A 13886-nucleotide genomic window follows, 5' to 3' on the forward strand; every position below is an offset into this window, starting at 1 on the left:
CCTTACAATTGCCATTGCGCCCTCAGAGATCCCCTGTTTCTATCCCAAGCTTTCTTGAATTCAGATACCGTTTTTTGCCTCTATCACCAACACTGAGAGGTTGTTCCACACATCCAGCACCTTCTCTGTAAAGAAATATTTCCTAAGATTACTCCTGAGTCTACCCCCTTTCACCCTCATCCTTAGATCCCTTGTTCTGGAACCTCCTTTCCGTTGAGAGAAGCTCACCTCCTGGGCATGGACACTTTTGATATATTTAAATGTCTCTATCATAGCTCCCTTGTCTTGTCTTTTCTCTAGGGTATACATATTTAAATCTTTAAATCTACCCCCATATGCTTTAGAACAAAGATCATTGACCGACTCCATCCTGTTTATATCCTTTTGAAGGTATTGTACACAGTGTTCCAAATGAGATCTTACCAGGGACCTAGACAAGGGCAATATCACTTCCCTTTTTCTGCTCACCATTCCTCTCCCTATGAAGCCAAGCATCTTTCTGGTTTTTGCTGTTGCTTTATCCACCTGTTTGGCCACCTTAAGATCATCAGATACAATCACTCCCAGATCCTGCTCTTTTGTGCTTAGAAGAATTTTGCCTCCAATACTGTACCTCTCCCTTGGGATTTTGCAGCCAGAGACGCTAACATGACGCCTAGCTTGATTGTGTTCACCTAACATGATTGTGTCACTATAAATATTTTAAAATAAATAAATAACTTTTAAACTAGCATGCGGGTGCATATGTGCACACGTTTGCCAGCTGGTGCTCAGGGACACAGCTATTTTATAACGTACACATGTATTTGCGCACATGTTATAAAATAGTCTGACCGTGCACACATGTGCACTCAATTTTAAGTGGGTGCACGCCTATGAGCGCAAATGCCGCTTCTACCGCGTATGTGGAGGATTTTAATAGACGCACCCTGACGTCACTGCCCATTTTCCAAGTTTGTTCCCAGTTTGCCCAATTAAGGGACAGAACTTCCAAACCCTCCTAGTTTAATAGCCCTTCTCCCCCCCCCCCCCCCATTAGCCCCGACCTTTAAAACCCTGCCGATCTGTTTAGTTTTTTTTATGTTTCATGAATTACACGCTATCCTTAGCAGAAGTAGAGTTACGCGGCAGGGGACCCTGTTGTAAACTTGTGCGCGTATTTACGCATTCATTTCAATATGAAATCCAGGAATGCCCATGACCCATCTGACAAGATTTACCTCTAGTAAAACCATGCTGTCTCGATTCATGCGATCCACTGGATTCCATAAACTACACTATCCTCTGTTTTAGTAGCAATTCCATTAATTTGGTCACCACAGAGGTCAAACTAACCAGCTTGTACTTCCCCCGCCTCCTCCTTACTTCTCACTTTTATGAGCAGGCATCACATCTCCAGCCCTTCAGAACTGGAGAGGGGGCAGGAGATTATCCCCTACTATCCAATACTCATTGTTTTTTATACAGAACGTCGGCTGGGTGAGGCCTAGAACCTGGCTGCACATGCAGAGTATTGACTCACCTCCATAAGCATTGATTTTTCTTGCCATGCGAAAGTGGATGGCATCCTTTACCTCCTTCCTCCGCACACACTGAATGCCCAGGTTCTGAAAGCTGCAACACAGAGCACATACAATGGAACTGTGCAGATGTTTCACGCATCTAGTACTAATCGATCAAGATGACAAGGCGGCCATTTTCAGTATTGTTAAGTGAGCTGCTGATGGAAAAATATACATGAACTCTGAAACTTTACTTATAGGGCTTTACACCAAAGTTAGCAGATAAATATTATATATATAGCTGACTTACTGCCTATGGGACTCTATTAAACATTGTTTTTAATGACTGAAAAAGAAATGGGGGATAGTAAAAGCACTTTACATCTCATGCTCAGCAGCATTATGGCACTAATATTTTAGCCTGCACTGTGAAAATAATAAAACAGTAACAGCATTGATTAAGGAGAAACAAAAAGCAAGCCACCTGATCAAAAGTATCTGAATTTATGATAGTGTTGCGTGGAATGATTCAGAAAAATAAAAAGATACGCTATTTAAAGTTAGAAGATCTGGACTTCTGGGTGAGAGGAAACGTTTTTGTAAAATGTAAACTGAAATTATAATGTACAATTTGCTATAAAATTGTGTGGTACAATAATCTTAGTAAAATACATCAATTTATGAAAGGATATCATTTCAGAAAACATGAATGGGGTCCTACATATTGGAAAGTAAACTAGACTTTAACCCCTTCCTTTAAAACTGCTGTTTTTAGCTGGCTCAGTAGCACAACGGGACCAGGGCTGAATTTTTGGCTCAGGCTTCCGGCTCCCTGGGTGGGATGGGGCGGCTACAGGGGCAGCATTGGCAGTCCTTGGAGGAAGGTGAGGTGGGAAATCATAGTCATCACATAATGGCGAGTGGCTAGATTCAGGACGCACGACAGCAAGCTTTCAGAAGGAGCCTCCCCCCTGGCTGAAGACCGTCACTGTAATGACTGGATAGACTAACGTAAGATGGGAAGGAATATGAAATAAGGGAAAAATCCCCAGGAGGCTGTGAATGAAAGCTCATGGTGCCAGATCCCAACCCTGGATCAGATTGAGCTGGAGATCCAAAGGAATAAGAGGACACTGACAGGTAAAAAAAAACAACCCTGCTGTTTCTCGTTTGTATACTGTTATAAAACTCATTCTTTTCTATCCTCATTTCAAGAGGGGCTGGTTTCTGGCTTTTTCCAGTTGCAATTCCTTTTATTTTTATTTCTGACTAGCGCTTCCCTCTTTTCCATAGACTCCGAGCAGTCGCTTAGGGGGCAAAAAGGTGCAAATTTGGGGTGACTACCCCAGGTCCCTTGCTTTGTGGCAGCTTTGCACATTGGACTGGCCAGTGTGCTACTCGATGGTCTGCCCAAGGCAAAGGCCTTCCTCACTGTCCCACAAGCCCTTGGAAGAGTAGCCTTTTCCCTCCACTATCCCCCCTGACTCTCTCCCCTTCTCCTTCCCTCTCAGCGGCAGGAAAGAAGCACTTTCTTACTTGTATCTGACTCCTCCCTTTGCTGGCTTGACTCTGCAGTCCAAATGCTCAGTGGCCATACTCTCATGGGACCTGCCAACACTGTATGTTTAGACTTCAGAGTGAAGATAAAAAAGGAAAAGGTAAGATTCAGTAAAGAAGCATTGTGCTCCTCCTGCTGTTGGGAAGGTGGAGGAAAGGATCACACTGTGGGGGGAGGGAAGAAAGGCAGGAATGGTTGGTAGGGTAGGAAAAGCCCTCAGGCATATTTATTTGTCTTGGGCCCTGTACTCTACTAGGGTTGGCTCTGCACAGACCCACCTACTCACTGCTCTTCTTAATCAGACTTCTCCATGAAGAGGGGCAGGATCTTTCTGTAACCTTACTCATTAAGGCAAAGAAGTCCCTTTGCTCAGATCTAGTACCTATGAAACATTATCTCCTAGCAATTACAAAGGGCAATTAAGAGCTAGATTTGTCTTATTGTAGTGGAATGATGGAAGTGATGCAGTGCAATAACTGTGGGTTAGCATTCTTCAGAGAGACCTCCTGGAGGCTGCAGTGTTGCCCTATATTCAATTCTCTAGAATGAGGATGGAGATTGCTCAACTCAAGGCAAGACTGGTCAGAGTTATAAGGGTCTCCTCCATATCTAGAATGCACCATCAGATCTCACTACCTTAGAGGATCCCAAATTGAGAAGCAGATTAATTATGGTGACGTTAAATAGGGTAAAGGCTGTGAATCAGAGACACATCCTCCAAATGACACCACTACAGAATTCCTTCATAGAGCTGGAAGTGGAGAAAAGTCCCACAGACAGTGATGAAGGTTAGGGGCCCACTGAAAAGGAGAATTGAAGAACAGTAGCAAAGTGGGGGACTCAGTATCAAAGTAATGGGTTTGAGGGCAAGACTGGTGAGAGACAAAGTCACATGCTTACCAGGAACCACAGTTAGCAGAGATTGAAAGCAAATTCTCAGGATTTCTACAATAGAAAGAAGGGTGGAAGAGACTGATTTCACAGTTCATTTGGGGACAAATGGCCTGGCTGGAAACCAGGTCAGTGCAATACAAGAGTATTTCAGGAAATTAGGAGAGGGTCTAAGGCAGCTGTCAAGGTATTATTGTGTATATGACATGAGGGAAGACAACCTATAGTATGCCCAACAAGCAATGCCAGTGCATTGCTAAAGAAGGGGTGTAAATAAGGGTACCTGGGCCCTCATCTGGAAGGCAGAGAATACTTTTCAGCACAATTATGCATAGCAGTGAGCCACAATCGTGTAGTAAATGTTAAATGAGGGGGAATAAAACTTTCTCCAGCTTCATCTCTGCTCTGTCTGCTCTTCATTTATCTATTTTTGGTTTTTTGTTGTCGTTATGCTAATTCCTGTCATCGCTTTTTTCTTCTTCTCTCCAGCAATCCTCCCTTTTTCTACTCTTTATGCTCAGGTCTCGCTCCTCCTTTTCTCTGGTTTTCACTCCTCCCAACATTCTCGTTCCCTCTCAGCAGTCAGGGTCCCACTCCTTTCACAATCTTCTCTTCCAACCACCCTTCATTTTGTAGCCTTCCCCCTGCCACTCCTTCCTTTCCAATATTCTTTCCTTTTCTAAGCATTCTTTAGGTTTTTTTTCTGGTACCCTCAGCCCCAGCACTGATCTACCAGCAGTTCTGCAGCCACTTAAGTACCATCTCCCCCCCCCCCCCCCCCCCCCCCACTGAATGTCCTATTATTGCTTGTGCTGGTGACTCCATTGCACCGCTTCCAGCAGGTACCCTGCAGATTGCCAGCTAAACTCCCGCCGGTCATCACACAGACGGCTAGCACCTCTTATTTATCTTGTCGATGCGTCTTGGCTAGACTGTAAGCTCCACAGAGCAGAAATGGTCTCATATATGTGTCTGTACAGCGCTGTATACATTTAGTAGAACTCAGAAGTCATAAGCAATAGCTTTCACTGGTACCTCTCCTCCTCCTCCAGGGGACGCACTGCCACGGCTCCTGCATGTGGCCTCTGGAGGAGGAAACCGCTGTGGAAAACCCTCCCTCTCTTTCATACAGCAGAGAGCACTGGCAAGTGAGGACCTTTGCATTGCTGTTCGCATGATGCCAGAAACTGCAGTGGATCTCAACCATTCATGACTACCGTACCCCTTTTCAAGAGTTTGAGACATCTCGTGTAGCCGGAGGTTTGCAAACATTCAAAATTTTCAGCAAATACTATACTTATATTTGTTTTTTCTCTACCTTGCTTGTTCCCCCCGTTCTCTATCCCCTTCTGGCTCACTTAGCCATTTACCAGGGCTCCTCCCAAATCCCTACACTTAGTGGTCTTAAATCCAACAGCCACTAGGGTATTGCCAACTGCATAATGACTGGTTCCCTCCCCTCAAAAGCTGACAGCATTGACTCTGCAGCATCCCCAGCTCCAGCCAGCTCAAGGAGCGGGAAAACTGACCCAGGAAATGAATCCTGGTAGTGCACACAGTACTGCTGCTGATCTACCAGGCCAGTCCATTTAAGGTTTTATCCTCTTGGTTTCTTCTCTGCTTTCATCATGTTTTCTAACTTAGGACCTAATTTACTAAGGCTGTTCTCATATTCTGTGTCTATTTCTCCCTTCCATTTTATCTTTTCTTCTATGTTTGTTTTCAGCCATTTCACCCTTTGTCTCGGATTTCTTTCTTTAATCCCATTTCTTTCCATCTTTTTTCTCGAACTACTTCTCTCTTTCCATTACCAGTGCACCTTTTTCTCTTCTCTGTCTCAACTCTCTTTTTCCCACCCCTCTGCTTCCCTATCTCTCAATCTGTTGACCCCTTTGATCTCTCCATCTCTTCACTGGCTCTCAGCCCACTCTCTCTCTCTCTCTCCCTACCTCCATCGCGTGCTCTCCATTCTCCCGGACTCTTTACCCCCCACACCTTCCAGCATATCATCTCCCTTCCAGTTCCCTCTTGGAATCTCCATCCCCAAACCAGCCTTCCACCTTGTTCTCTCTCCTCTCACCTGATCATTCAACCCCCTAACAGTCCTATTTGCTCGCCAACTCTCAGCCCCCACCTCCACTCTTTGCTCACCCCCATCTCTCAGCCCACCATCTTTCTAACCTTTCTCTCTTTCATGGCAAGGGGAGAGTGGCAGCAGAGTAACCACAAGCAGCGCAGGAGTAGCATGACTCAGGAGAGGCAGCCTGAACCACAAGGGAGCGTGCAAGTGCTGCACTTCCTGTCCTGCCACAACCCACCCCCCTACCCCCCCCCCACGGATGCCTTCTTTTCCTCCTTTCCCTTTGCAAGCTTCATTTCTAATCAGGAAACCCATGTGATAGGGAGGCAGCTGCAGAGAGAGGAAACGCAGCGCTTTTCATGTCTCCTGAAATGCCTACTGTGTTAGTTCCATGGCTAGCTTCCTCTCACGATAACGAAGCTGCAAGTATCCATTTTATTTCTCTAGATTACAACATGGCAGCTGGCAACCAGTGCTCTACCGCTTCAGGTTGCAGCTTTATATGCTGGGGGAAGGTAAGTTGCTTTCTGCAATTCCAGCTCCTCTCTCCGTACCTCCCCGAGAGGCTGCCATGCGCCTCCCTAGCTGAGAACCACCGTGATACTGCACTGTATAACATGAGCACTGCTTCTCTTTTTGCGAAGTGATAGTGAGAGGACTGCTCGTCTGCTGAAAAGATAAAAACAAACGCTTTATAACAGCAGTGGCTTGCATCTGTCCAAGAGAGGAACCATGGTCCTGAGTGAATAGCTCAGATCACACATTGCAAGAGAGTAGAGGCAATCTACAGAAGAGAGGATGGATAGGGGGATATAATTGTAACTGCAACTATTTCTCTCAGCACCTGTTAATGTTCTTATTTATATCTCCTTTTGCACCCCTAGTTAATTGTAAACTGGCATGATGCGATTCCAATCTCGAATGCCGGTATAGAAAAACTCAAAATAAATAAAATAAATAGAGATATTCAAATAATGCACCATAAGCATTTTCAGTGGAAAGGAAGCTCTGTAAGAACAGATTATGATATGAACAGGAAGTGAAAAATAAGCTTGCCTACTCGCTTCAGGTGAGATGATATTCACTGCTGGTGAGAACCTTGCAAACACCCTCTGATGCTGCTGAGAGGAAGTGGCAGAGCAGGACCACAGGGCACACCACCCCCTCTCCTCCCTCCACCCCTTCACACCCCACTACCAAAAAGCAGCAGAGCTGGGTCACAGGGAACACCCACGCTGCTGAAGAGAAGCACAAGATAGCACCAGGATCCTCTCCCCCCCCCACCACCTCCAGAGGAGAGGAACATCAGGAACAGAAGGACAGAGAGAGAGAGAGAGAGAGAGAGAGGGGAAAGATGAGTGAAACAGGAGAACTGGAGAAGAAAAAGAACGCTGCACCTAAGTGGAGAGGGGAAAGGTAGAGAGAGAGAGAGAGAGGACTGTGTCTGGAGTTGTGAGGTGTGTGGGGAAGGAATGAACCTGGGTTGGGAGAAGGGAAGAGGAGAAAAGGACTGCACCTGGTAGGGGTGTAGGAGGTAGTGGGACCGTATATATTCCCCAGGGGATAAATGCATTCACTCTGTACTCCCCCACCCTAAAAGTAAAATTACTGGGAGGGAGGGAGTGCATTTCACTTCTGGTGAGTAAGCCATGGAGAGATTTGTCAAACCCATAACACAAGTAAATATTTCTTCACTCAAAGGGTGGCAGATACATGAAAAACCTCCCCGTGAAGGTGGTGAAGGCAAAGGAAAATATGGGATAAGCCCAGAAGATCCTTGGATGGGAGGGTAAAGCCTGAGATCAGATAGGCCCTGTGGGGAAGGAATGGGAAAAACTAGCCAGACCTTGAGGTCCTTTGCTGTAATTTTCTAAGCTTCATGATAATTGATCTGAAATTCAATTGACAACAGACATTTCAAAATGTCATATTCAGTAGTAATGGAAACATTTTGAAGAACTACAGTTAAGGATTATTTGCATATGACTATGTCAGGGGAATTCCCCACCCCTCTAATCCATCCCACATGGAAATACCATGACATCATCAAAGTGTGGTGGATCTGAACCAGGAAGCAAACATATTAGCAATAATATTACTACAAATTCTGGGCATGGACGACTAAGTACTGTGCTGTTGACTAAGCTAGTACTGTATTTTTTTTTAACTGATAAAATTGCAGTTACACTATTAAAGAAGAATACCTAATGTTTGTACTGTGGCATACAGGATACCCAATACATGTGTTAGAAAAATGCAATAATCACCAATTATACAAACAGTGCATACTTCTTTTTACTGCACAAAAATACAGAAATCCTTCAAAATTATTCCCTGATTTCTTGGATTGTTATTATCGCAAACCGACTGCAAATGAATATGCCCCATTTACAGATAAATATCCTGATTATGGGCAATATTTGTGATTGATACTTTTAAGCCCATCTCTTGTAATATTTTTTTTTAATTATTATTATTTTAAAAGACTGTCAGATGGGTAAGTCCCCCACTCATGTGGCTGCACAGTGTTGATATTATAGAAAGGAGTGTGGGTGGAGAGGAGGGTGTCAGACAAACAAGATCTTTGACTGGCTTGATGCCCTATGGTCTGTGATGAGGATAAAAGCGGTGCCAGCTATACAGCGTGTGACATATTTTGAAAATTTTGAGCTGGAAAAGAAGCACTCACTGGGCATGGGAAAGGAAATGAGATGAGATGGTGGAAGTGAATCCCAGAGCCATGGGGTTCGAACTGCTTGGCACCACAATTCAGTGTTTTGCAATGTTTCTGGACAGCTTTCGGGGACAAAGCAAAATAAAACCCCTGCACTTTTCACTGTGACACCCTTCATGGGTCTTGCTTGCAGAAACCTCCTAAGATGTACTTTTCCGTCCCCAATCTGTCCTTATGTTTAGTTAGGGCCAGATATACTAAGGCAATGGTTCTCAATCTTTTACCTGACAGATGGTTCTCACATGCGTGACACACTGAACATGTGACCGTCACGGGGTGAAATGTAAACATGCACTCTGCATCTACAGGAACCCCATCGAGCCCCAACAATAGGTGCAGAGCAGAACTAGGGCATTACCCTGTACAACTCGCCATTCAAAAAAGATATTCTGGTTCTGATGACATCTCAGTAAAAGCAAAACAAACTCCCTTTACTACCAGGCGCAATAGCTCTCCGTATGAAAAGACAGTAATTTACCACCAATCCATGCCCTTTTGAGAAAACACAACAAATAAGATTGATACAAATGCCTACATGCTAGTAAAATACCTCACCTCGGTCACACACACAGAACTGATCTTCACCAAGTACAGAAAACCCCCAAATTATAAACATGGAGACAGAAACTGGAATGGAAACCCAAAAAAGCCACTCTGTATGCAGTGCGAACCTGGAGAAATGGAAAGAGAGATCTAGCACCTAACATAGTCCCAGGATTTGCAATAATGCACACAAACTAACCCGCACAAAGTTACACCTGTATTATGGAATACACTCAACAGTAACAACCCTATCTAAGAAATACAACTATTAAACCAGGTCCTAAACACCAATACACCTCCTATTAGGAAAATAGAATAAGGCAAGCTGCTATAGATCCCCACCAGAAATTATTGTAAAGCTATACTAATAAATATTATAAACCAGCTGATGAACAGAATAACATCCAACAATTAAAAACTCATAAAAATTAAAAAAAACTGTCCAAATATCAATATTTCAAAACAGCAGACACATCACATAATACCCAATAAGTAAAATGGCAGTCAGTCAAGAAAAATAAACTTAAAAAGCCACCTTTACTTACCCTCTCCAGCAACTCTCCTACTCCTTTTCCTTGCAGACCAAAAGCACCCACCAGAAGCAGCAGCTGCTGAAGCTCTGTCCTCACAGTCCTCTTCCTTAGCGCCCACAACCAGTCACACACACACACACACTCCAATTAAACCCTACAACCAGTCTCTGTCTCACACACAGACACCAGTCACCTCCCTGCCCAGGCTATCCCTCTCCATCTCTCACACACACCCCCAGTCACCTCCCTGCCCAGGCTATCCCTCTCCATCTCTCACACACACCCCCCAGTCACCTCCCTGCCCAGGCTATCTCTCTCTGTCTCTCACACACACTTTGCTTAGAGCCCCAATGCTGTGTTCCCCTTTAATTTCGCAGTGGCAGATTTCCCAGTGCTGCTGCTGCCTTTTGAGCCACACTTAAGTGGCGTACATTTATTAAAAAAAAAAAAAAGCCGCAGCACTCAGGCCTTTCTTCTGGCTGTCGGGATATCCCTTGGCTCCCGCGACCCCCCATCTGCCTGCTTTTACGGCTGCCGGGAGCGCCAAGTGCCCCATCTGTAACCAGCACTTCTGATTGCCACTTTTACTTTAATTGCACCTCCGCCACGCTCACTGTTGAATCGAAGGGGGGAGGGGGTGAATCCCCAGAGCCTCTTCGTGCTTGCGACTCACTGCCGCTTTGGGGAATCCCTACTCTATCGCGATTCCCTGCTGCTTTGGAAGCGGGAAATCCTCGCTCGGCTGGCCTCTTTTCTTTGCGGCTCACACCCGTGTTTAATTTCAGTGCGGCCGGCCCGTGGCGGCCTTGTTTCAGCGGGGCCGGGCTCCTTTGCCACCACTGGCTTGGACACCGCCACTCCTCCCAGCCCCCCTCAAAGCACCCCCGGGCTATGGGATGCCCCTTCTTCCTGCCCCCACCGGCCAATCAGAGGCTTCCTCCCTTCTTCCTGCTCCCACTGGCAGGAAGAAGGGAGGAGGCTTACGATTGGCCCGTGGGGGCAGGAAGAAGAGAGGAGGCTTCCCATTGGCCAGCGGGGGCAGGGAGGCTTCCCATTAGCCCGTGGGGGCAGGAAAAAGATGAAGGGAAGCATAACTGGGGCAGTGGGACACCAGATGCCACGACACACTGGCTGGTGCTTGGCGACACACTGGTGTATCACGACACACCCATTGAGATGGGTTTTTTCCCATCTTTTTAACTTTAAAAAGCTCCTTTATTAAATAAAATTTGCAAATTACAATTTACAGAAATCAAGGAAGTAACACCCCCCATAAAATATAAAATAGGAAATCACAAATCCTTACAGAGTAATATTAAAATTATTGTATCGTATATTCGCACAAACCATACTAAAAAAAAATCACCTTTTCTCATTTAATATCAGTTACTCTGCCCAAGCGGTAGAAGAATACGAGATTTTAAGACTGATCCGTGCCCTCTTTCCTCACATACACACACTTTAGGAATGGTTTCCACATTTTCATTACATCCTGATATTTGTCTCTAACATATAGGACGCACCTTTGTGCACACAAGTTTACTCCGCCTTAACAAGGAGGCCCAAATTCAGCAGCACGGTAAACTTTAGCTGTACAAACCATTTCAATACTGCCCTGAAGAAGTTTAGCATACAAAATGTGACTAAAAATGTACACACAGCTTAGTGCTCCTCCATGCAAATCCCATGTTAATCGAGGCATTGGCTATTACTCCCCAGTGCAGAGAGGTGTATAGGCTTAACTCATGTTTTCTTAATCTGATCTCATGGTTTCTGAATGCTGGAAATGTAACTGCTGCTCAGAGGTGGAGTAAAGTGTCTGGGGCTACTGTTAGCCTACGGGGATGAAGTTGGAGTTTGTGGTGTGTGTGTGTGTGTATGGGGGATCCTGTACTCGGGATCTATGCGCGGGGAACTTGCTTTCAGCATATAAAAAGTCATTTTCAGTACACAGAACAAGATTTATGCACACTTTTTTGGGTTGGTGTGCTTTATTTTTTTTTTTTGAATTCCGTATGCCTTGGCTTACCATTAGCTTACTGCATGGGGAGCCAACTCTTTTTTTTTTTTTTTAGCATGCAAGTAAAGAACGTGTGTGCTGAATTTCAGTGCAAATATTTTCTTCATGTCTTATTGCATCGGGCTCACAGGGAGGGCAATTTTCAGCAGTCCACAGAGGGCTAAGGTTTGCACGTACAAAGTTACAAAGTACACACAGGCTTTTGAATTCCACTTTTAAAAATTAGCCGGTATGTACAAAACCCAGTGCCCATATGTGCGAGCACTTATCCCTGCTCGTTAGCAGCTGTAAATGCGTGCAAGTGGATTTACATGCAAAGTTTTGAAAATCGAAAGTATGCCTGTAAATGATATCCCCGCTCCCAACTACACCCCCCCCCCCCCCCACCTAGTGAATGTAGAAATATGCACAGAATCGCTTCTGTACCTTCTTTTACATGCAAAAAACACCTGGGGCAATTTTCAAAAGCCCATTTACACTGCAGAAAAACTCGGACATTTACATATCCAAATATTACCTTCCTTCCACCCCTCTGCAGTCCACCCAGCATTCAGCAGAAGATTTTAATTCAATTCTCTGCAGTCTAACTGGGTTAAATACCTATGGGGAAAATGCTCACTAGATATGGCCTGTACTTTCAGATGCCATTTTCAATCTGCTCTACATAAGAACCATGCACTGGGTGGGGGGATGCAATTTTCAAATAGTTCGTGCAGCTCCAAACTGCACGAGCAGCTTTAATGCAAGCCTTTAAGGAATATTTTCTAAGAGAAGCTACCCCATTTCTTTCTCATGAAAATGGCCAGGTACAAAGTCCATACTATTTGTGAGGGTGCTGGTGTAGGCGGCGACAGTGCAGGTACATGTGAAAATTGGATGTGCATGCACAGCTTTCCTCCACTGATCTAAATATGCCCAGAGGAATGCCTTTTGGCATGTGGCTAAAAGTTGCACATGCTCTAGCAGTCGTGCATATTTTTTTGCCACATTTAAGAAGGGCACTTTTCTGTCAGGCCATTTTACCTGGGTAAACGCCTTTGAATGCTGCTCTCTCTAGGAAAAAGAAGCATGTCTCACTTGAGGATAGAGCTCTAGGTGAACGCTCTCTGTACAAGCTGGAGCAGGTCTCAGGACAGACAAATCCCAAACATGAGCTGAGGTCTGACAGGGAAGACAGCATGCCCCTTTTATAGGATGACAGTAATTGAAATCCTGTTCCAAAAGCAGTACTTACGACACAATTCTTCGCTCTGGCCCAAATTCTGACTCGTAGTAGCCATCCCTGCAGTCTTTTCCGACTAGGTCATGGGGATGTGGCTTGAATGGCTCACTTTTGGTTACTAGGGTAACCCGCACCTTGCCTTTCCCAGAGTAATTTATAATCTGCAAAAGAGGCACAATTATAAAAAGTTCAATGAGCTACTCTCAACACACATCCTGGCATACCAGTACCTCCTAGTCTAAGAAATGACCTTATAAACTAGAATGCTTTTACCAGTCAGTGTATGCTAGTCTGACAATGAAACGGCTATAAACCATTTAAGGCAGTACACATGCTTCATAATTGGCTTTATGACAAAATTGCCTTTAGATTCTTTTTCTGTGTAATCTCCTTCAATCTGTGTGAACTAAATCCCACAATGGGCAATTATTTGGCATTAAGGCTTTCTACCACAATCTACTTCTTACCCACGACAGGGTAAACTATTGCTTTTCCATAGCTTGCAGACTTCAATACACGTATCATTAATTTCTATCTATTGTCAACCATCCAGTCTAGATGAATTAAAAAATGAATATATTTGATAACAATGCCTGCAGAGCTTATTCCTCATGTCAAGTGTAATAATTCAGTTTTTAAATCAGTGCTTCCAATATAAACCATATAAACCAGTAGTAGTCTCATGTAAGTCCCTTTATCTGCCCTAAACTGAAAGAATACAAGTTTTGTGTCATTCAGTCACTCCAGTGTGGATACGTTTAGCGCTGAGACTAACAGTGAGAGATCAGAGATCACTCCAGATC

General features: G+C 44.6%; 1 protein-coding gene across 2 annotated transcripts in view; it reads right to left on the reverse strand.

Moving 5' to 3' along the window:
• The window catches only part of REL (REL proto-oncogene, NF-kB subunit), a 108120-nt gene that overhangs the window by 62974 nt on the left and 31260 nt on the right, over positions 1–13886 (reverse strand). For both annotated transcript variants that reach the window (XM_029593719.1, XM_029593718.1), the window contains exons 4-5: positions 13096–13244; positions 1523–1614 (exon numbers count right to left, since the gene is read on the reverse strand). In XM_029593719.1, coding sequence (XP_029449579.1) covers positions 1523–1614; positions 13096–13244 — 241 coding nt within the window. The remainder of the gene's footprint in view (positions 1–1522; positions 1615–13095; positions 13245–13886) is intronic.

Source organism: Rhinatrema bivittatum, chromosome 3 (genome assembly GCF_901001135.1).
Source record: "Rhinatrema bivittatum chromosome 3, aRhiBiv1.1, whole genome shotgun sequence".
In the NCBI taxonomy this organism is placed as follows: Eukaryota; Metazoa; Chordata; class Amphibia; order Gymnophiona; family Rhinatrematidae; genus Rhinatrema; species Rhinatrema bivittatum.